Here is a 23,477-nt window from a genome sequence, read left to right on the forward strand (position 1 = left end):
TACAAATCTTTCTGAGTAGGTTAAATTTTTTATAGTCGAAGCAAAAATCATGATGAATCCATTAGACTTTATGATAAATAATTTTTCCCCTTGATTCAAAATTTAAACAATGATACTGAAAGATTGGAATCGGGCTTATCTTCATCACTTAACAGAAGGCCATGAGGAATATTATCTTATCCTCCTCTTTATCTTTTAACAAACAAAACAAATAATTTGACAAATGTCTTATTCAGATTGAAATAGAAGGAATCTTTGGGCAATCAGCACTATATTAGACCACTTTACAGCAGGAGGGGAAGATTTTAAACATGGTGCGCGTGAATTCAAGATCTTTCTGCAAAACTGGGTATTTTTCATATATTTTCTAGAATTAATTTGTATTACTTGTTGATACTCATGCATTTGGTATCAATTCTCACTCACTACTTCCCTTTCGTAGTGGTGCAGCATGTTCTAAAAATCCTAAATACGTGTTTGCTTTACAGCACCAAGTTGTAACACTGTTGCTCTGTTGGCCTTCTCAAGCAGCTCAAACTTCTCTCCTCTCTTGTAAAATCCTCTCTCTTACTCTCTGTGATTCAAATATGTTACCTTATGCTATGCATATTACCTTTTATTTAGTGCATACCGGAATTTATTACATGTTTTATGGTCAATTCTACTGTGTACATTGACAAATTATGTTTATTTGCTAGTATTGTGGATTAATCAAGAATAGACAATTTTCATTTGTTTCATTTTTGTTATTGTTCTTTTAGTGTTTGTTGTGTAATGTTCTTCATTTCGATTAATTTGTTGTTGTGACTGCTCCCATATCTATATATGTCCCAAACTGTTTGGCTGGTTCCATTTAAGTTGAGGGTCGATCGGAAACAACTTCTCATAGAGGTAGAGGTATGATCTACGTACACTCTACCCTCTCCAGACCTCACTTGTGGATCACAATGGATTGTTGTTGTTGTTTTAGGGTGTCCCAATGTATCCTAAGTTGTTTTTCATGATTGTAAGCTAAGAAATGTCTTGGCACTATCAATAGTTCTATATTAATTGATCCTTTATTGTGTTCCAATTTCTAGACAAAATTTGTCTGTTTGTTCAGAAATGGAAAATGCTGAAGCCAGCCCTCTCAAAAGATCCCCTCGGGGTTTGGATGAAAACTCGGAGGAAGAATACTCTTCTCTGTCTACTCTACTCCAACATTTTGCTAGCATCCCTACCGTTGACAAAGCATGGACTTTCAAATCTACCAGTGGTATGATTGCTATTATCCAATCTCCCTTTTGTATATTCAAACATTTCACTTTAATGTTTGATTTTAGTGAAGTATTATTTTTCCACCTTCGATTAAGAAGAATCGTGGTTCTTTAAAACCTGCTGAATGGCTTTCTTTTGTTTTTTTGTTTCAGAAAAAGGTTCCCAGTGTATGTTCTCAATCAGCCAGCCAAATCTACTGGCCAACCAAAACAGGAGATACATATTATCTAGTCATATTTCGAAGGGAAGTCCAAATGGTGTAATCTTTGAGTGGGCTGCCTTCCCTATTGAGATGCCTAGTGGGTCTATAATGGTTCCATCACCTTCAGGTTCAAAGCTTCTTGTTGTTAGAAATCTTGAAAAAGGTTCTACAACCACATTCGAGATTTGGGGTCCATCTCGAGTCGAAAAGGAGTTCCATGTCTCGTCCTCTGTCCATGGCTCTGTATATTCAGATGGATGGTAAAATATCTTAACCCTTTTGTTCCAATTTATGTGATGTTGTTTGAAAGAGCATGAAGTTTAAGAAAGAAAGAAAGACTTTTGAAATATATGGTCTAAAATAAGTCGCAAGTATGTGTATGGCTGTAAATCATCTCATTAATAAATCTGAAGTTTATCAAATCATTAATAGATATAAAAATGTGTCAGATAAATTGGAACGGAGGGGAAACTACTTTTTAAGTGTCTGATTTTTCACTTCACCATCATATGGTGTTCGTTAGCATTTGACAATGCAGGTTTGAGGGAATTTCATGGAATGATGATGAAACCTTTGTTGCATACATCGCTGAGGAGCAAGCTCCCTCTAAACCCGTGTTCACGAATTCAGGCTACAAGAAAGGGAGTTCTTCAGACATGGAATGTGGTAGCTGGAAAGGTCAAGGGGATTGGGAAGAGGACTGGGGTGAAACCTACCCTAGAAAAAGAGAACCTGCAATTTTCGTTATCAATGTTAACAGGTATGGTAACTTATACTGTTTGCTTATATCAGTCTCAAGGGTAAATATTTGACTTCTTGTGCAGTGGAGAAATACGTCCTGTTGAAGGAACAAATAAGCTTAGTGTTGGACAAGTTGTATGGGCTCCAGCTTCTAGAGGCTTGCAGCAATATCTGGTTTTTGTTGGGTGGCCATCGGATACTAGAAAGTTGGGCATTAAGTATTGCTATAACAGGCCGTGTGCCTTGTATTCTGTTAGAGCTCCGTTTTCAAAATCAGAAGATCGTGAACCCGGGTATGTAATTTGATAGCTTCTCGAGATGAAAATGTTGTGGATCGGCCGCAACTGTATGATCTGTGTGAATATAGTGCAGAGGGGACTGACCTAGGGGAGAATTTCGTTTTTTTATTTATTTATATTCATCTTCATTGTTTTGATGGAGTTTTTTCAATTTCAGAAAACATGCAATCGAAGAAGCATCTCCAGTTAAGCTGACACAAAGAATAAGTAGTGCGTTCTTTCCTCGTTTCAGGTATATCTGCTTATGTTGATGCTAGAAAGATGAGATATGTATATGAATAAGAAATTCATAAGTTTGTGGAAGCATGTTCTACTTATTTTCAAATTGTTCTTAGTTGATAATAATTGAGAATCAACAATAGCATCATTTCTAAAGTTAGTTTGTTGGGAAAAGTTTAAACTAATTGTTACTTCTACTAAATTTTCCAGCCCCGATGGAAAGGCCCTTATGTTTTTATCTGCAAAAAGTTCTGTAGACTCTTGGGCGCATTCTGCAACTCAATCACTCCATAGAATTGATTGGTCCATAGATGGAAAGCCCACTGCAGATGCTGACATTGTTGACGTGGTTCGCTCTATTTCCATGTCCTTTAAACTTTAATCAGCACTTTGAGGCTAGTGAATTATCATTTGTTGTTATTATTATTTTTCCGTGTATTAACTAACTGCTGGTGCAACACTTATGTGACAGGTTCCTGTTGTAATGTGTCCTGACAATGGATGTTTCCCTGGCCTCTATAGTGTTAAGTTTCTAAGTAAATCTTGGCTTTCTGATGGATCTACCATGATTTTATCTTCTGTATGGGGCAGCACTGAAGTAATACTTTTAGTGAACATGTTGAGGTAAACTTTGTATAAGGTGACTCAATTTTGACTGACATTATGGTGTCATGGCATGCAATAGACCCTTATGGTCCAATCCTTCCCCGGACCCGTGCATAGCAGGAGCTTAGTGCACCGGGCTGCCCTTTTATTATGGTGTCATGGGATTCTTTAAATTTCCTCTGAGCTAATGATTGCTTGTTAATTAATAGTGGAAAGGTGTCACGCATTAGCCCTGGAAACTCTAGCTTCTCTTGGAACTTGCTTGCACTAGACGGTGATAACATCATTGCTGGTAAGACTTAATTTTTCTATAGACGGGTGCCTATGTTGCACAAAGTGTCTCTATTTGTGTTCTTCATTTACTTGTTTATTTGAGTAAATCTGGTACTTATCTCTTGTAAAGTCAGTAGCAGTCCCTCCGATGTTCCTGAAATCAAGTACGGTAGCATTGCACAAAGTGTCTCTATTTGTGTTCTTCATTTACTTGTTTATTTGAGTAAATCTGGTACTTATCTCTTGTAAAGTCAGTAGCAGTCCCTCCGATGTTCCTGAAATCAAGTACGGTAGCATTGTTGGAAATTCATCTGCAGAGGCCTTAGCAAGTTGGCAAGATATTTCAAGCCCCATATATAGATGCTCTGAAAAGGTTCATCTGGTTGTTTCACTCATTTACAAAATGTTACATCCAGAATGTTCTGCTCAATGCTTACGTACGAGAATGCCATTTCTATTATTCATAGACATCTGTGATGCTCACAGGTCATTTCTCTACTGTCATCCCGCCAATCTAGTATTATCAAAATTCCAGTCAGGGATATCTCTGAGAACCTTACTGCAGGTATTAATTCATCAGTCTGACTAAAATACTTGCTTTAATCTGTGAACAGTGGTGTTTTAACTGTTGAGAAGGTAGGAAAGGAAAGGAAACGAAAAAAATATTGAGTAATGGTAATTGGATACTTGCTCATGCGACCAACTTATTCGTTCTATTGAAATTTTAGATTCTTCAAGAAGCACCATATGTAAATTCTATGCCTCTACTCCCTCCGTTTAACTTTTTTCAGGTGCCAACAAGCCGTATGAGTCTATCTTTGTATCCTCCAAGTGTAAGAGCCATGATCTGTGTGATCCGCTAATTGTAGTCCTTCATGGGGGTCCTCACTTCATTTCATTGTCAAGCTTCTCGAAATCCTTAGCTTTCCTTTCCTCAATTGGTTATAGCTTGTTGATTGTTAATTACAGGTGAGATACTTTCCATGCCTCTACACTTGTAAAGCATGTTCAAATTTATATACTGATAAAAGCAAAGCTCATCAACAACACCCCCTGCAAATTTGTCTTTAGATTAAGATGTTACACTCAACTGTCTTTCTTGGTTTTAGTACCAAGGAAATTTACATGTTCAATCCAATGTCAAAGTTTGTCTGCACAATTTCTGCGATTGTTTCAGTAGAAAACTATAGCTAAGGAATCGAATTTTAGAAGTTATAAAGTTGTTGATGTTAAGCAAACTTTGAAGTTAGCAAATTCTTATTTCAGTTACACATCTGAAAAGAAGTAAAAGGAAACATGTTATACTAATTAAAAATCATATGCTTAGGAACAGCCCTCAAAATTTTTTACCAAACAATAAGATGCATATTATTTCAGAAGCTCTTGGATAACTAGAAACTTGTAAACCTACATTGACCTTCTGTGAACTGTAAATTCTCTGAAATTAAGAGCAGACACAGGCTAAAACTTAAGAACTGTTTAAAACATGTCTTCTTATTTGCCTCGACCTGCAAGAATGAGACTTCTTCATCATTGGCAAGCCAAGTCAGGCAATTGCATATATGGATTTGCTACTGTTCTTGAGATATTTCATTTGCTATCTTTTGTTTTGGCTAAGCAGCAGTTAATGAATTGATTAAGTACATTCTTTTTCTTACCTTATCTTAGAGGCTCCTTGGGTTTTGGTGAGGAAGCACTGCAATCTCTTCCGGGCAGTATTGGATCACAGGTACTCATCTGTAGTCCTCCTCTTTTGTTCACTTAAAAGATTGCTTATCAAGGATTTGAAACCTAAAATGTTCTTGCTTGTTTGAACCTTTATGATATGTCTGTATGTGTAGGATGTTAATGATGTACTAGCTGCTATAGATCATGTCATAGATATGGGACTTGCAGATCCATCTAAAATAACTGTCCTCGGTGGTTCCCATGGTGGATTCCTGACAACACACTTGATTGGCCAGGTCCTCTAGTTATGAATATTTATGGTTTCTACCGCGCTCAAGCTCGACAAGCTTGCATATCTGAAAGACTATAGATTTGACAGTTCTGCTACTATTACTGCAGGCACCCGATAAGTTTGCTGCAGCAGCTACTAGGAACCCTGTCTGCAGCCTTCCTTTGATGGTTGGAACAGCTGATATCCCTGATTGGTGCTATGCAGAGACATTTGGACATCTCGGAAAATCAATGTATACTGAAGCCCCATCGTCTGAACACCTTGCTGTCTTTCACAGCAAATCACCAATAGCACACATCTCCAAGGTCTGCTCTAATCAACAAAATCTGGATTTGAAAAAGCTTTCCATTTTACGCAACTGTGTTCCCAATCATAGTGAAAAAGTCGAAGTATTAAGTTTTTCTAGATTTCAAGGATCATGTCCCTATGTATGTATTTTCTGGATCCTATATTTCTGAATACATTTGATACTCTGTGTTATCTAATATTGCAGGTCAAAACTCCTATACTCTTCTTGTTAGGTGCCAAGGACCTCCGTGTACCAATATGTACCGGCTTGCAAGTAAGGTTTAATATAATCCTCTTCTTGTTTCTTTTATCAATCACCTGTTTATGTTTCATTATCAACATGATATTGGCATGTTTATATTCTTAAGACTTTAGCGTATACGTTATATGGATCATTCATTTGCCTTGACATATTCGCGTTGAATGGGAAGATTTGTATTCTTTTTGTATTTATCAATAATTCTTTGTAGAAGGACCTTTCTTGAATGAGTCAACTACACAACAACTTTGGTACCGAATAACATTTCAGAAACATGAATAGCTGAATTGTGTAAAATATATGAGTTAGAAGCTGGCCATTTAAGTTGTTTTGTAAAGTTAAGGCCAGTTCATTCTATCTAAAACCTTAATAGTACCATTAGCTCTGAACATGACTGACTACTTCCCAAATTATGGTTAGTCGATTTTCATAAGACTTAAGATTTCAGTGAGTAAATGGTTTTCCTTTTTGTTGCACGAAGTATGCACGTGCATTGAAGGAGAAAGGAACTGAGGTCAAGGTGCTGGTGTTTCCAGAGGACAATCACGCAATTGATAGGTTGGTCCTGCACCAATTTATGTGCATCTTGGTAGTGCTTGAGTTTCATGTTTGTAACCTTTTTCATCTTTGCAGGCCACAGTCTGATTTCGAAAGCTTTCTTAATATTGGAATGTGGTTCAAGAAGCACTGCAAATAGACATATATGATTCACTTCTTGACCAAAATATCAATTTTAGACCTCCTCAAGAAGAACGACGATTATCCTCCTTCTGTGTTCATGTTCAAGCTCTCATCTGAATTGAAGATATGAACATTGCTATAAACAGTTCCTAGATTGTACAGTTCAATAAATCATCAAAAAGGAGTTTATCTTTGAATTTTTGTGTAGCAGCTTGTTTCAAAAGTATTGGTCATATGCAAGAACAAATTGCATAAATTCCCGACTGTGTAATCTACTGCAGAATACTATCCCCTCTGTATCAATTTGGTTGTCTGGTTTTGACTTAATTTTAAGATTTGACAGATACTCCTCCATGTGAATATTTATTTTTCAATAAATAGTAGTTTAATTGAAAGCATATTATGATGCAAATGAGTGAAGTCATACTTTATGCTAATAATGTCTGTCAAGATAATATTTTTATTAATTTCATTGAATTGAGATCTACTCTTTTTTTTCCCTTCTTAAAACATCAAATACAGCTTAGATTACAAAGAACTTATCGAGATGTAAAGAATATTTCCAAAATTTAGCTAAAAAGTAACCCTAATTTGTGGTTAGTACTCGTTCATCCTTAATAAGAGGTCTTGAATTTGTGCCCCGATATGAAATTAATTTTGTTAGGAAAAATTTCATGCGGCTACGAAACATCAAGTTCTTGCAAGGATTATCCCTTATTTGTAATGATTCTTAATTTTTGTCGTTCAAATTTATGATCCTTAATATTTGTTCTTGTTGCTCGTTCAATGAAAATTTATGGGTCAAAGTATCTTTATGGATAACCAAATTTCACTTGGAATAAGTTAAAGAGAAATTTTATATAGGAATTAAATTATGTCTCTCATGACTAACTTGTGAGTTCTGAAATTGAACTTATGCCTCTATCGGCATTAATTTTTTAGGAACTAAGTTATATCTTTTACGACATAACTTGTGGGTTCTGAACTAAACTTATGCCTCTATCTACATAAGTTAGGTAAAAACAGCATAACTTGCGTTATATTATAATAAGAAAATATAAACTTATACGATCATGCCCCTCCCCCCAAACAAAACCAACTAAACATTGGGTGGAATGAATAAAGAAAATTTAGTTATAGATGCTCTTGGCAAGTGGGACATAAACTGACAAAAGTGATCACTTCTGCTTCTTCTTCTTTTTCTTTCATCCATTTTCATTACAATTCTCCATTTCCCTCTCTCTATGTAAGCTTTCTTGATCTGAATGTGTAAGTGTGATATCAAATATACTGAATTGTACTGTATGTAATTATCATTGAGTTTTTTCTACACCATGTTTGAATACTCTTTCTATAGTTTCTGTTAGCCAAGATTTGATTTTTATGTTCATAATGAACTGAATAATTCTAAAATATAGTACAATTTACAATTAGAATGTATTAAAGAAGGAAGGAACTTGATTCCTTGACTTTGTTTAATTACAGTGGGAATCAAGATTGAAGAGAAGTGATCAGATTGTGTTTTTGTTTTTTTCTGTTCAGTTGTTACTCCCTCTGTTTCAATTTGTTTGTCTAGTTTTGACTTGGTACGGAATTTAAGAAAGTAAAGAAGACCATTGAATCTTGTGGTTTTAAACTAAAGATGAACCTAAATGTCATGTAATCTTGTGATCTTAAACATGTCATGTGGAAAGTTAGAAATTGAAGAGTTGTCAAAGAAGGGAAGAGGTTTTCTGTTTTAAACGGTATAAAAAGGAAGTAAGGGAAACCAATTGAAATGAAGTGAAATGGAAACTAACAGTTCTTGTTAGTTTAATTCTGCCTAATTGAAACTGAAAACTTTTTCAGTTTGTTTGCGAATGGAAAATCCTGGAGCAAGCCCTTTCAAAGATACTCCTGTTGGTTTAGATGCAAATTCAGAGGAAGAGTACTTTTCTCAGTCTACATTACTCAAAGAGTTTACTGAAATCCCCACAATTGAGAAGGCATGGACTTTGAAATCTAACAGTGGTATTGCTACTTCAACTCTGTCTAGATATTTTGTCGTACCGGTTCATTCCTGTCAAGCTTTTATTTCTTATGTATATCATGATCTGTGAGAGCCAAAAGATGATTTGTGGTGTACTTTTGGTTGTTTTGCGGCATCCAGGAGCCTCACAGGTTATGTTCTCAATTAGTCAACATAATCTCCTGGAGAACAAGAAGAGGAGATATGCATCATTTAGTCACATTTCCAAAGAAAGGGATGATTCTGTACAGTTTCATTGGGATGCTTTCCCTATTGAGATGGGGACAACATCTTTGATGGTTCCCTCTCCATCAGGTTCAAAGCTTCTTGTTGTTCAAAATGCTGAAAATGATTCTCCTACTCGCTTCGAGATTTGGAGTTCATCTCAGGTGGAAAGGGAGTTTCATGTTCCTTCATCTATCCACAGATCTGTACATTCTGATGGATGGTAACTTAATTTACTACCGAAAAACACTACTTGCATTTTCTTATCATGTTCTCTTTTCATCGTGGATACTTGTTACTTCCTGCTATATCCTGCAACCAGTTTAATGCTACAATTTAGTAACATTATTAGGAGTTGTTAGTCGTTATTTCTACCGGTTGCCTGGTCTCAGGTTCGAAGGGATTTCCTGGAATTCCGATGAAACTTTGATTGCTTATATTGCTGAAGAGCCTGTTTCTGCAAAACCAACATTTACATATTATGGCAACGAGAAAGGGAATTGTCCAGATAAAGACTGTAATAGCTGGAAAGGACAAGGAGATTGGGAAGAGGGTTGGGGCGAAGCATACGATGGGAAAAGGCTACCTAAGCTTTTTGTCATCAGCATTAACAGGTTAATTTTGTCACTGATGTCTTGCTTAAGTAGTTCTGAAAAAAACATTATCATGTAAATTTGACGTGGTAACTGTTAAATGGACGTTGTGCAGTGGAGAGGTACGCGCTGTAGATGGCATAGAAAAGTCACTAAGTGTTGGGCAAGTTATTTGGGCTCCATCAGCAAAAGACTCATTACAATATCTAGTTTTTGTTGGATGGCCATCGGGGACGAGGAAGTTTGGTATCAAGTACTGCACTAATAGGCCTGCTTCTTTGTATGTTGTTAGAGCTCCTTGTTTCAGATATGAACCATGTCAATATGGGTAGGTTGCTTGCTCTGAAGAAGCCCTTCTTTTTTCAAAGACTTTGACAGCATGCTTACATTATACCATTCATTTCTATTTCCGCTGAACCAACTAAGTATTTATTGATATGTTTCTTTGATAGTCTTGTTATTTGATACTTTTCTTATCAGAACGGATACAAAACTATCAGCAGTTGTGCTGACAGAAAGCATAAGTAGTGCATTCTTCCCTCGTTTTAGGTACGTCTTTGGCTCTCAACAACTGTTTTAACGTTTACATTGTTCTATCAATTTAGTGGAAAATATCTTGTAAAGTCTGATCAGATTTCTCTCACACTTCAACACTCGGTGGTGTAAAGTGTAAACAACTTTTTTCAGACTATAACAGAAAATCTATTAACCCATTCTTAATTTTCTCAATTCTCAGCCCAGATGGAAAATTCCTGGTGTTTTTATCTTCAAAAAGTGCTGTAGATTCTGGAGCACATAATGCAACAGATTCACTTCATAGAATTGATTGGTCCATTGATGCAGAGCAACATCCGCGTAACAAAATTGTTGATGTGGTATTATTTTCCTGCTTTGCTCACAAACCTATATGAGTAGTTGAACCTTGTTAAATACTTAGTCACTTACAAGTTACAACTCTTATTTTTGTCATATCAGTACTTTTGAGTTAAGTAATGAAGTTTCTCAAGGATGGACTATGAATTTGTTGTTTGTTGTTTTTCCTTTTTTCGAATTATCCTTAAATTTGTTGTTTCACTTGATCCTGCTGATTATATTAGTAGGTTCAATGACCACTGTAGGTTCCCGTTGTGATGTGTGCTGAAGATGGAAGCTTCCCTGGGTTATACTGTTCAAATATTCTTAGTAACCCGTGGCTTTCTGATGGGCACACTATGATTTTATCAGCTGCCTGGGGCAGCACCCTAGTTGTACTTACCGTGAATATCTTGAGGTAAAGCAAGGAAGCCATTCTATCTCCGTTGTACTCAAACGTTATGTATCTTCGTCTGTGTTCAATCACATGCTCATTTACTTTCAGTGGAGATGTATCGCGAATCAGCCCGTGCACATCAGAGTTTTCATGGGATGTCCTTACTCTGGATGGTGCCAATATAATTGCAGGTAAGAGTCAATGCTGTCTTTTTAACTTACAACAACAACTATGCCTCAATCCCAAGCAAGTTCAGGTCAGCTATATGTATCGTTACTGACAATGTTGCTCCATTTAAGCCAACTTTTTAACTTGTCAAAAAAAGAGATTCAAGGTTAACACCTGAAATCTTCTGTCTGACATGCGTGAAAATGTACTGCGGAATGAAAAATCAATAAGAGTTTTATGGTTCTGTTTATTACTTTGTAGTATGTAGCAGTCCAGTTGATGTTCCTGAAATCAAGTATGGTTATCTTGTCGAAAATGCTTCCGATAACACCAAATGGAATTGGCTAGATATCTCAAGCCCCATAACCAAATGCTCTGAAAAGGTGATATAATGTCCATATTGTTTAAATCCTTTTGGCTTGGGCTATAACGATTAAAGACTAGCCAGTCCCAACATTTTTCTGTGATTCTTCAAAGGTGAGGTCTTTGCTGTCATCCAAGGAGTTTTCTATAATGTCGATTCCTGTTAGAGACGCCTCTGAGAATCTCACAAAAGGTACACTTGCATAATATTTATCAGAATAAACATTGTATCCTGGTCTCCGAGAAACTAAAGATGAATCAACAGATGTAATATTTATTTTCAGCTCACCTTTTTGTTTCTCTCTGCTCCTAATTTAGTGCATAAATCTGATTCATGGTAGGTGCAAGCAAACCTTATGAAGCTATTTTTGCATCCTCCAAATCTAAGAAGCACGATGCATGTGACCCGATGATTGTAGTCCTTCATGGGGGTCCTCACTGTGTGTCATTATCAAGCTTCTCAAAGTCTTCAGCATTTCTTTGCTCACTTGGTTTTAGCTTGCTTATTGTAAATTATAGGTAAGTTAAGAGTACCATAAGCACCTTTTGGCATCCGTTTATCTGTACTACAACTTGTGCTGAACTAGCTGACAGTGTTGCCAATCTGAATTTCTGTTAAGATAAACTCACAAATAAAGCCTTATCTTGATTGTATTACAACACGAATATCTTATTGACGTCCTTCCAGAGGTTCCTTGGGATTTGGTGAGGAAGCAGTGCAATCTCTTCCAGGGAGGGTGGGTTCACAGGTGCTTTTTTGTCCAACCTTCTTTATGACAATAGATTTCTATTCATATTTATCCGAAATGAGGACATTTCTTTTAAATTCCTTTCCATTGTTTCACTTCCACAGGACGTTAACGATGTACTTGCTGCCATAGACCATGTCATTGGTATGGGACTAGCAGATCAGTCCAAAATTGCTGCTGTTGGCATTTCTCATGGTGGATTTTTGACAACACACTTGATAGGCCAGGTCGAGTAGTTCACAAACAACCTGTTTCCTACACCTAAATCCATATCTAGTAAATGTTTGTGCATGGCCATTAGACCATCCGTTCTGATACTTCGTCTATAAGGTGATTGAAAAAGTTAAAATTATTCTGTTCTTACAAATGTACCTGTGCAGGCACCAGACAAGTTTGCTGCTGCAGCTGCTAGGAACCCAGTCTGCAACTTTGCTCTAATGGTTGGTACAACTGATATACCTGATTGGTGCTATTTTGAGGCATTTGGAAGTGAAGCAAAATCAAGTTTTACAGCAGCACCTTCAGCTGAACACCTTGCTCTATTCTACGACAAGTCCCCAATTTCACATGTATCCAAGGTTAGCTTCATCAACTGTGTTGGTGTTATCGTTGAATAGGTCTACTAGGTTTTATTGCACAGGAGTCAGGACTCAGGAGTGTAGAACTAGCAACTTAAAAATGCGAAGATTATAGTAATCAATTTTCATCTGGTTACTTCTACTTCTCATTGACATTCAAACAAAATCGAACTAGAAATGGGAGCAAAAAAGAAATTACAGTTAATTCCTTTTAGACATGAGATTTTCTGGTGCCAGTGGCGGAGACACCTTATGTTAGTTAAGGGGTGTCTCCTCGGAAAATTACACTGTTTAGTTAGGTCAGAATTTTAGTTTAATGTATATATACTATATGTTGACTCCCCTTATTTTCTATGTGTGTCTACTTTTTTTATATTGTGATACCCCTTAGTAAAATTCCTGGCTCCGTCACTGGCTGGTGCCTATTGGAATTTGGATGAATCTGCATTGTTTTATTGATGCTCCTATACTCACTTGGAGGTAATCCTGCAGGTCAAAACTCCCACACTGATGCTTTTAGGTGTTAAGGACCTTCGCGTGCCCATTACTGATGGATTACAGGTACGTATTTTCCTTTTCCTTTTGTGGGGGGGAGGGACGTAAAACTAGACTAACAATGGAAAACTGAGTATACACCCCAAATTTTAATTGCTTCCATAGCTGCACTTAAACATGTCACTGCTTATGAATCCAAGAAGCTATTATCTATCGCTTGAGTTTTCCAAATTTCTCCGAGTCTAACATGAATGATGCATTCTCCTATTAATTGAGACTCTCAAAGAACTATCATTCAGCTCATTTGATCATCTTGTGACGTGAAGTTAAGTATTCCTTCAAGTATGAACACTTCCTACAGTGCTCTCTCTTTCGTTCTGCTGGAGGAACCTTACTATGTCTTGCCTGATTCAATGTTTGATATAAACATTTCTTCATTCTTCTGTATCTGTGCAGTATGCAAGAGCATTGAAGGAGAAAGGCGTAGAGGTTAAGGTGATGATGTTTCCTGATGACATACACGAACTCGACAGGTAATTGTGTTCCTTCCCCTAATTCGAGAACTAAATATCCCCCCCTACCTGAGGAGTTCATTAACGCATATACTCTTTTGGCAGACCGCGAACAGACTTTGAAAGCTTTCTTAACATTGGACTGTGGTTTAAGAAGTACTGTTCATAGATTGCCAGATAACTCAGTGTTTCTACAACAAGAATGTTAAGAGATCCATGGTTAATATGAGAACTGTTGACTCAAATTGATCAATGATCAGACTACTGAACTGATAAAATGCTTGTAATGATCTAATGCCGCACTTGAAACTATATTGCTAGGACTCTTCACAAATGCATCAAGTGCGTGTCATATCATATTTTTAGGATCCAACATGGCTGGCTGTGTGTCATTTTTGGAGAGTCCGAGCAACAAATGCATGGTGCACTTCTTCAAAAGTGTAATATGAAGTACTTGAATGTATTGAAAGTCTTTACATAAAGGCAGAGGACTCTTTCCAACTTCCAAGTGTAACATCAAAAATAGCAGAAATTCAGTATGTCAAAGACAAAACAAATGAATAATTTTCTTTTTATTCGAAAAATCTTGTACAAAAAACATTTCATTCCAAAATGGATTTTTTTTTATTAAATATGTAGATAAATCGAAAACTGTTTTTAACCAGTTTATAAGCTTAGTCAAACACACTCGTACCAAAACAAATATAAAACAGCCATCTATCGGGATCGAACCCATGACCTCCTTGTTAAAAACACAGCTAAAACGGCTTACTACTGCTTGTGATAAATCTTTAACCAAAAATAGGCACAATTCTGACTTGATTTTTCCCTCCTTACCCATTCGTCTTCTTTACATTTTCCTTCTTTTCCACCATTTTCTTCTGCAGCTCCTAATGCTTTTCTTCCTTCATATCTTAACCTGAAAGATTGAGAAAAATGTATGTGAAATTTCAGTATGTTGACACCAGTAATTGTTTCCATATACTGAACTCAACTAAACCCACTCCCAGTGTAGGAATTTCAATCCCACCCACCAAGAAATACAAGGACCAGAACAAATTGAATGACCCAAATGGAAGAATTGAGAAAAGCAAGAATCTTGGGGTCAAATTCAGGCCGGGTGTTGGGTATGGTAATGATGTAAAAGAGAAGTTGGATTATCAAATTGGGAAAAACTCGCATACCCGTGTTTGGAAAAATGGTGTTTTGAAGACCCAAAATGGATTCTTGAGAAAACCAGTTGATGAAATTGAGAGTGAGGAGAAAATTGATGGTCAGTCGAGCTGGAATAATGGGGTGCAGACCAAGTGTTCGACAAAATGGCGCAATGACGTGAAGGAGGCCCAAAATGGTTTCTTGAGAAAACCAATTGATAGAACTGAGAGTGAGGAAAAAATTGATGGAAAATTGAGCTCGGTAAATGTGGTGCAGACCAACTGTTCGACAAAATGGTGCAATGACGTGAAGGAGACCCAAAATGGTGTTTTTAGGAAACCAGTTGATAGAACTGAGAATAAGAAAAAAGTTGGTGGTCAATTGAGCTCGGGGAATGCGATGGAGAAAGTACAGACTAAGGGTTCGAAAAAATGGGCCAGATATGGAGGATGTATTCCTGTAATGCTGGAAGCTTTGGAGACAGTTAGTAATTTGGATGAGGCATTAAAGCCATGGGAAAAGAGTTTGACTAAAAAAGAAAGGACTATTATATTGAAGGAGCAGGTGGAGTGGCAACGAGCAATGGAGATTTTTGAGTGGTTTAAGAGAAGAGGATGCCATGAATTGAATGTTATACATTATAATATTGTACTTAGGATTCTTGGGAAATCACAGAGGTGGGATGAGATTGAGAGACTGTGGGGCGAAATGAGGGAAAGGAGAATCGAGCCTATAAATTCAACTTATGGGACTCTGATTGATGTCTACAGCAAGGGTGGGTGTAGGGAGCAGGCAATGGAATGGTTGAAGTTGATGAATGAACGAGGTATGGTACCAGATGAGGTGACAATGGGAATTGTTGTTCAGATGTATAAAATGGCGGGGGAGTTTAAGAAAGCGGAAGAGTTTTTGAAAAAGTGGTCTTTATGCAAATGTCAAGTGGAGGAACGTGTAAATGGTGGACCAAGAAGTGGTATTAGGGTCAATGGTTCTTCGGGCTCAAGTGTTTGTTTGAGCTCACATACCTATAACAATTTAATTGACACTTATGGGAAGGCAGGACAAGTGAAAGAAGCATATGAGACTTTTCACCAGATGCTGAGGGAAGGGATCCTGCCGACAACAGTTACTTTCAATACAATGATTCACATGTGTGGTAATAATGGCCGAATGGAAGAAGTTGCTTCCTTGATGAGAAAGATGGAGGGGCTTCAGTGTCATCCTGATACAAGAACATACAATATTCTTATTTCCCTTCACGCCAAGCATGACAACATAGAAATGGCTGCCACCTACTTTAAAATTATGAAAGATGCTTCTCTAGAGCCAGATGCAGTGACCTATCGCACTCTTTTGTATGCATTTTCTATAAGGAATATGGTTAGTGAAGCAGAGAAGCTCATTTTGGAGATGGATAAGAAAGATCTACAGATTGACGAATTCACTCAGTCAGCTTTGACTAGGATGTATCTAGAAGCTGGGATGGTAGAAATGTCATGGTCCTGGTTCCAGAGGTTTCATCTTGCAGGAAAAATGTCTTCTGAATGTTATTCTGCCAACATTGATGCCTATGGTGAACGTGGCCATATTTTGGAAGCTGAGAGAGCTTTTAATTGTTGTAGTGAGGGGAAAAGACTTACTGTTCTTGAATTCAATGTAATGATCAAGGCGTATGGAATTAGCAAGAAATACAACGAGGCGTGCTACTTGTTCGATAGCATGGAGAAGCATGGCTTATCTCCTGATAAATGCAGTTATAGTTCACTCATCCAAATGCTAGCTGGTGCAGATCTGCCTCTGAAAGCAGCATCTTATGTGAGGGAAATGAAGGAGGCGGGATTAGTTGATGATTGTATCCCTTATTGTGCTGTGATATCTAGTTTTGTTAAAGTAGGTCAGATGGAAATGGCAGTAAGCTTATTCGATGAAATGATTGTGTTTGGCATCAAGCCTGATGTTGTTGTTTATGGTGTACTGATAAATGCCTTTGCTGACATGGGAAGTGTTAAAGACGCTACAAAATACTTGGTTGAAATGAGAAACTCTGGTTTAGAGGCAAATGCTGTTATATACACTTCCTTAATTAAGCTATACACCAAGGTTGGGTATTTGAGAGAAGCACAAGAAACGTATAAAATGCTTCAGTCATTTGAGGAAGGGCTTGATGTATATTCTTCAAATTGCATGATTGACTTGTACAGTGAGCGCTCTATGGTTAAACAAGCAGAAGAGATTTTTGAGCACCTGAAGAAAAAGGGAAATGCAAATGAATTTTCTTATGCAATGATGCTGTGCATGTACAGGAGAAATGGAATGTTTAAGGAAGCCATTCTAAATGCCCGGAAAATGAAAGAACTAGGACTTCTGACTGACTTGTTGAGTTACAACAATGTGCTTGGATTGTGTGCAACTGATGGGAGGTATAAAGAAGCTTTGGCGACTTACAAGGAAATGCTTTCTTCTGCCATCCAACCTGATGATTCAACATTCAAATCACTTGGAATTGTTCTTCTTAAATGTGGTGTTCCAAAGGAGGCAATTAGTAAGCTGGAATCTATGAGGAAAAAGGATCCTCAGAGTGGCGTGCAAGAGTGGACTTCAGCCCTATCTTCTGTTATCGGTGTGCTTGATACTGACTCTCCTGATAGTAAAGATGCCTAGCTCTTTTAAAAATATTTATGGTTTTACAATAGGAGATGATTATATTTACCGTTCTAAAAAAAGATGGGAGATTGCACCATGAGGCAGGGTCTACAGAGATTAAACTTTATACGAGAACTCTCTCAAAGAGAAGCTGCTTCATACTCTACTGACGCAGGTAGATTCTAGTAAAGTGGCTCAAGCCTCTCATGTAATTTTCACAATTTTGTTGTTGTAAATACAGATGTATTGAACTTTTGCCAGATCTAGGCATCATTTATTAAGTACTATCTCTAGTAGTATCCTTCAGTCTCAAACTCTGTTGTTGATTATAAAACTATTCCATTATAAAGGCTCTCTGAAATAGCACCTTCATGTACGCCAGAAGCTTCTTAGTAACAGCAACCTCGTATTATAAAAACGTTGAGTTAATGGTTTGTCATCTCGTCAGTTGGGGATGCCTAGGGGAGTCTCCTGTCTTCAACAAGAAGCTCATACACATGTTGTACACCTTGTAGTATTTGTTATATGCTGGCCTACTAATTTTCTGTGCTGTATAACTGACTCCATTTGGTCCAAGAATCTTTTTCTGCAGTTCATTTATCTTTGTTTACAGCAGCTGATTACCTGGTTGAATCTTTAGTTGAAAGAAATACATTTTATTCACCCTTCACTGTATTCAATTGTTGGTCCCTCGGTGCATCTTTCCTGTTGAAACTGGGGGCGATCAATAATTTTTCATTGTTACTTACATTTAAATAGTCTTATAAATATTAATAACTGTAAAATACCCTGTATACTAATTAGTATTCGTTTGTCATTGTTACTTTTGTTCATTTCATGTCTAACTGTTGGTGCAACACTTATGTGACAAAGCAACAACAGGTTCCTGTTGTGATGTGCCCTGAAGGATCTTCCCTGGCCTTTACTGTTTTAATCTTCTTAGTAAACCTTGGCTCTGTGATGGATATGCCATGATTTTACCGTCTGTCTGGGGAAGCACTGAAGTAATACATTTAGTGAATGTGTTGAGGTAACTATGGATATAATATGACTAAAATTTTGACTGATATTATGGTGTCATGAATTTCTTTGAATTTTCTCTGGACTAATGATTGCTTGTTAATTTAATAGTGGAAAGGTGTCACACATTAATGCTGGAAACTCTAGCTTTTCTTATAGCTTGCTTACACTAGATGGCAATAATGTTGTTGCTGGGAAGACTTAATTTTGCTGTAGACTCGTATCTGTTTTGCATGAAGTGTTTATTCTGTATTATTCATTTGCTTGCTTATTCTGATCAATCCAATTTGAATATTTCTGGTTTTTATCTGTTTCAAAGCCTGTAGCAGTCCCGCTGATGTTCCTGCTATCAAGTAGAGTCATCTGCAGAGGCCTCATGGAGTTTGGCTAGATATTTCACGTCCCATATGTAAGTGCTCGTTTTTTTTTTTTTGAGAATCCCTTATACTGATGCTCTGAAAAGGTTCTTTGTTTGTTTACCCATTAATTTTATCATCCAGACTGTTCTGCTCGGTGTTTACTTGTGAGAATAACGTTTCTAATATTCATATCCATCTACGACACTCATAGCATATATGTTGGGGAGATCAACTTCTTGCCACAACCTTATGCACTCGTGTCCAGATGAAGACACATTGCATTATCCTTCGCTTGTAACTAAAATATAGTGTATACATCCTGATTCACTGATTTATAGACTATACTTATCCTTCAGTTGTAACTGACAAAACAGAAAACGTGTCCCAATTTCCTCGAGCCCTCTTATGTGTAGGAATCAGTTCCAGTTAAAAGAGCTTCATAAATAGTTCCAATTCCTGAAACTTTTTATACAGACCTATATTTGGTGTTTGTTTAGTACTTTCTCAACCTCTTACTCATAATTTCTGAGGAGCTATCAGTGTCAGACCTCTTCTTATTTAGGATATTCTTGCAATCGCTATATTTATCCTCCGGCACCCTACCTATGGATATTTTCTTTGCTGGCAATGTCCTAGAAAGGGTGCTGTTTTGGCACCAACTGAATGTTCTTCCAAATCTCTTAGTTTACTGCACAATTTGCTATAGATTTACTAGTGGATATTTTGTTCGATGATTCATTTTCGTAACAACCTCTCTTGTCTCTACCTTTACAAGGTAAGGGGTAAGGTTGCGTACACACACCCTCCCCAGACCCCACTTGTGGGCTTAGTTGCGCGGACTCTTCACTTTTGATGCCACACCCGTCTCGGATTCTTCAAAAATACACTACTTTTGGCGAATCCGACACGCACCCATTGGCATTTTTGAAGAGTCCGAGCAACATAGCTTGTGGGATTACACTGGGTATGTTGTTGTTGTTGATTCGTTTTCCTAATGAATGATGCTAGACTTGATCACTAGCTGAATCTAGTTTATTTTACATTGCGGGAGACATCTGAAACCCGCCAAAGCTATATCCATTCAAAGCTATTCTAGTAACTTAGAATGTCTTGCCTAGTTCAATGTTTGATATGAACATTTCATCACAAAAACATGTTTTATTCTTCTGTATGTGCGCAGTTATGCACGAACATTAAAGGAGAAAGGAGTAGAAGTTAAGGTGATCGATGATGTTTCCTGATGACATACACGAACTCAACAGGTACTTGTGTCCCTTCCCTCTAAATCGAAGCACTATTTTTCTTACCTGCAGTGTTACTCATGAGAAATAACACCATTCGTGTACTTATTTGGAGGACAACAAACAGACTTTTCAAAGGCTCTCTTAACATTGGAGTGTTGTTTAAGTATTTGCTCATAGAGTGTTTCTGCAACAGAATGTTAAAGAGAATTCGCGGTGATGTTGAAACCTGTTTTTCCAAGAAAATAGTCATTATTGGCTCAAATTGATCATACTACTACTACTACAACAACAACATACCCAATGTATTCCCACAAAGTGAGGTTTTGAGGAGGGTATAGTGTACGCAGACCTTACCTTTTACCTCAGAAGTGAGGTAGAGAGGTTGTTTTCGATAGACCCTTGGCTCATTACTAGCATACTAGGATATACCAAAATGCTTGTAATTCTCTATATAGCACTTGAAAATATGTCTGTCATTCAAGGATAAGTGCTTTGTTTGTTTTTTTGGGTCCTTCCAACATTTGTTTCAATCAATGTTAAGTTTGACTACGCCTGCAACGACTGCTTATTGAAAGACTTGAAAGTGCTAATATCTTCATTCATAAGTTCTAATTGTTTTGTGTATTCAAATTCACTTTATTTATACGTTGTGATATTCTTTTATGAGAAACTTTTACATATAGCAAACAAAAAAATCATATTTGTATGTTATAGCAAAGTTTGCATAATTGCACTCCATAGCAAACATATATATGTATAATTCGATATACATATACATTGAAAGCTATGTCTATTTCGCTATACATATATACAAAAAGAAGCAATTGTATAATTCGTTGGCTCCTCTTCAGATTTGTATAATTTCACTGGCAAGCCATTTGTATAAATTGTTGTTAGCCTCTCGTTTGTATAAATCGTTGACAAAAATATTTGTATATCAAAAATCGCTCTCTCTTTCACTTTATACAAACATAAATTATATATTATATTTGTATAATCTGTGTTTGTATAAAACGAGAAAGAGAGAAAGGCAAAAGAAAACTGGGCAGGGGAATATTTGTATTGTATAATTATAAGTGTATAAGACGAATATATATGTATTTGCATGTGTATATACATTTTTCTTTCGCTTTATACAAACATAAATTATACATTATACAAACATAAATTTTACATTATATTGTATAATCTGTGTTTGTATAAAACAAGAAAGAGAGAAAGGCAAAAGAGAACTGGGCAGGGAAATATTTTTATTGTATAATTATAAGTGTATTGGACGAATATATATGTATGTGCATGTGTATATACAATTTTCTCTCGCTTTATACAAACAAAAATGCAATTTATACAATTCTGTTGTATAAAGCGAGAGAGGCGAGCACAGAGGGAGCGAGCGAGAAAAGGAGAGTGGCGAGCGAGAATTTGGAGGGAGAGAGGCGACTAGCAAACATTTGCTACGGGGCACAATTAAATCAAACAGTAGTTACTTCATTTATTTTTTTAGATTATAAGTTTGTCATTCTGTACAATTATCCCTTCTTTTATTCCCATGGTACTTATATAAATAGACGTCATATAAGGAGTAAAAAAAAAAAAAAAAATTAACCCTCCATGGTATAAATGTATTATATTTCAATCAAATTAATTTTTTTAAACATTTAATCTGATATTATTCTTCACTAATACTCGTATATTCTTTCTTATTTAACACTATTACCATTCAGAGAGTTAAGTAGGAGTTAAAATAAGTCTTCGAATAAAAGTAAAGTTGTTGTGTGGCCTATAGTTCAGGAATTCGAGCCGTGAAATCAACCATTAATGCAAGATTATTTGTCCACCGGATTGCCCCTACGATACTAAAAATAACTTTTAATTTTAATTATAAAATGGTTTACTTGTACTTGTTTTATGTGACTAGGTAAATTTACAAGTTTAGAGTTTATTTAGTTGCAATAAAATAAAGGAAAAAAATTAGCTCCCGCCGTCTGTGGGGATCGAACCCACGACCACGTGGTTAAAAGCCACGCGCTCTACCACTGAGCTAAGACGGCTTATTGTTTATTAATTCTTACTTTTGTATTTTAACTTATTCTACTATATAATAAAAGGGAGTTTATGCCCAAGTATAATATATAATATTCAAGATTAGAACTTTCCCAATCTTGAATATTATATATTATACTTGGGCATAAACTCCCTTTTAAAAGTCCCAATCTTGAACATAAACTCCCTTTTAAAAGTCTCAATCTTGAACATAAACTCCCTTTTAAAAGTCTCAATCTTGAATATTATATATTATACTTGGTTTAAACTCTCTTTTAAAATAATATATATATATATATATGTCACAAATGGAAAAGTCTCAATCAAAGAAGCAACATATATCATTTACAAATGACTTAAAAAGCATTAAAAATTACAATAATTACCAATTTAAAATATTTAAAAGTTATATAATAAAATAGGTTGACTCTCAGAATTCTATGAGTCTCACATATATTGGGACAAAAAAAATAATTCATATCATTTTAAAATTACCAAAAAAGTATTATAAATTATAATAATTAACAACTTAAAATATCTTAAAGACATTTTAAAAGGATTAATTTTGTAATTTTATCCATATCACATAAATTAGGACAAAGTGACCAGTAATGTACGTTATTTGAAAATTACATAAAAATATTATAAATCACAATAATTAATAACTTAAAACATCTTTTTAAAAAATGAAAATTTGGATGACTCTCCAAATTTCATTTGTGTCACATAAATTGAGACAACAAAAATAACATATATTGGGTCCATTTTAATTTATTTGTCTTATTTTTTTTAGTTTTGTTATATTTAAAAATTGCGTAAAAATACTATAAATCATGATAATTGACAACATAAAATATGTTTTGAAAAAAGTACAAAAAATTCCACTGATTCTTGAAGTGAATCTATCATAAAAATACTATAAATCATGATAATTGACAACATAAAATATTTCAAAAATATTGTATGTGGGTAGTCTTATTATGCCTTAAATAGCATCAAAGAAAGTACAGGTTTGTGATAAAAAACTTATTCCTTTATCACGCAAACAATCGCTTCAAAAATTCGGTTATTAGCCCCAAAACATACCATTTATATTATTGGGCCTGTGCATAGCACGGACAACATTATCTAGTATTATAGACACAATTGACTTCCTCCACAACCATTTACTTCATTTTTCTTTAGAGATAAATGTCAAAAACACATTTAAATTATTTTTTTATATATAATTTCATACCTAAATTATTGTGAGAGTATTCATGTATAAACTACTGACTTATCGGTTTGA

General features: G+C 36.0%; 3 protein-coding genes and 1 non-coding gene across 9 annotated transcripts; 3 read left to right on the plus strand and 1 right to left on the minus strand.

Moving 5' to 3' along the window:
* The first annotated feature begins 357 nt into the window (after positions 1-357).
* On the plus strand, positions 358-7,176 carry LOC125870663 (acylamino-acid-releasing enzyme-like). 4 transcript variants are annotated; one of them, XM_049551153.1, is made up of 18 exons: positions 358-552; positions 1,080-1,255; positions 1,410-1,719; positions 1,998-2,219; positions 2,284-2,493; positions 2,657-2,731; positions 2,929-3,067; positions 3,191-3,342; positions 3,534-3,616; positions 3,849-3,970; positions 4,084-4,162; positions 4,389-4,566; positions 5,266-5,326; positions 5,439-5,561; positions 5,665-5,862; positions 6,051-6,119; positions 6,586-6,662; positions 6,738-7,176. In XM_049551153.1, the coding sequence occupies exons 2-18, from the start codon at positions 1,105-1,107 to the stop codon at positions 6,799-6,801; spliced, it is 2,313 nt and encodes a 770-aa protein (XP_049407110.1). In that variant the 5' UTR covers positions 358-552; positions 1,080-1,104; the 3' UTR covers positions 6,802-7,176. The 4 variants fall into 4 exon arrangements, with proteins under 4 accessions (XP_049407110.1, XP_049407112.1, XP_049407113.1 ...); XM_049551155.1 differs by having other exon boundaries at positions 360-552; positions 1,416-1,719; positions 6,738-7,173; XM_049551156.1 differs by lacking the exon at positions 358-552 and having other exon boundaries at positions 1,416-1,719; positions 6,738-7,174.
* Positions 7,177-7,897: 721 nt separating this feature from the next.
* On the plus strand, positions 7,898-14,174 carry LOC125870662 (acylamino-acid-releasing enzyme-like). 3 transcript variants are annotated; one of them, XM_049551152.1, is made up of 18 exons: positions 7,898-8,031; positions 8,634-8,792; positions 8,935-9,241; positions 9,411-9,632; positions 9,727-9,939; positions 10,092-10,160; positions 10,348-10,486; positions 10,730-10,881; positions 10,969-11,051; positions 11,290-11,411; positions 11,506-11,584; positions 11,733-11,910; positions 12,080-12,140; positions 12,245-12,367; positions 12,521-12,718; positions 13,211-13,279; positions 13,670-13,746; positions 13,831-14,174. In XM_049551152.1, exons 2-18 carry the CDS (start codon positions 8,645-8,647, stop codon positions 13,892-13,894), a joined length of 2,304 nt encoding a protein of 767 aa, XP_049407109.1. In that variant the 5' UTR covers positions 7,898-8,031; positions 8,634-8,644; the 3' UTR covers positions 13,895-14,174. The 3 variants fall into 3 exon arrangements, with proteins under 3 accessions (XP_049407109.1, XP_049407108.1, XP_049407107.1); XM_049551151.1 differs by having other exon boundaries at positions 8,634-8,795; positions 13,831-14,167; XM_049551150.1 differs by having other exon boundaries at positions 7,922-8,054; positions 8,634-8,795; positions 13,831-14,168.
* Positions 14,175-14,536: 362 nt separating this feature from the next.
* On the plus strand, positions 14,537-17,551 carry LOC125870659 (pentatricopeptide repeat-containing protein At3g23020). The gene has a single exon (XM_049551147.1). It carries the CDS (start codon positions 14,662-14,664, stop codon positions 17,539-17,541), a length of 2,880 nt encoding a protein of 959 aa, XP_049407104.1. The 5' UTR covers positions 14,537-14,661; the 3' UTR covers positions 17,542-17,551.
* Positions 17,552-22,125: 4,574 nt separating this feature from the next.
* TRNAK-UUU (transfer RNA lysine (anticodon UUU)) lies at positions 22,126-22,197 on the minus strand. Its single transcript has one exon. It is a non-coding gene; the product is annotated as a tRNA-Lys (tRNA).
* Between the last annotated feature and the right edge of the window lie 1,280 nt (positions 22,198-23,477).

Source organism: Solanum stenotomum, chromosome 7 (genome assembly GCF_019186545.1).
Source record: "Solanum stenotomum isolate F172 chromosome 7, ASM1918654v1, whole genome shotgun sequence".
Taxonomy (NCBI): Eukaryota; Viridiplantae; Streptophyta; class Magnoliopsida; order Solanales; family Solanaceae; genus Solanum; species Solanum stenotomum.

Coding starts and splice junctions, on each gene's coding strand:
- LOC125870663 (XM_049551153.1), top strand. CDS start 1,105: ATGGAAAATGCTGAAGCCAGCCCTCTCAAAAGATCCCCTCGGGGTTTG. Junction 6,120..6,585: donor CAATATGTACCGGCTTGCAA/GTAAGGTTTAAT, acceptor TGTTGCACGAAG/TATGCACGTGCATTGAAGGA. Junction 6,663..6,737: donor GACAATCACGCAATTGATAG/GTTGGTCCTGCA, acceptor TCATCTTTGCAG/GCCACAGTCTGATTTCGAAA.
- LOC125870662 (XM_049551150.1), top strand. Junction 9,940..10,091: donor TATGAACCATGTCAATATGG/GTAGGTTGCTTG, acceptor TTTTCTTATCAG/AACGGATACAAAACTATCAG. Junction 12,141..12,244: donor CAGGGAGGGTGGGTTCACAG/GTGCTTTTTTGT, acceptor TCACTTCCACAG/GACGTTAACGATGTACTTGC.
- LOC125870659 (XM_049551147.1), top strand. CDS start 14,662: ATGTATGTGAAATTTCAGTATGTTGACACCAGTAATTGTTTCCATATA.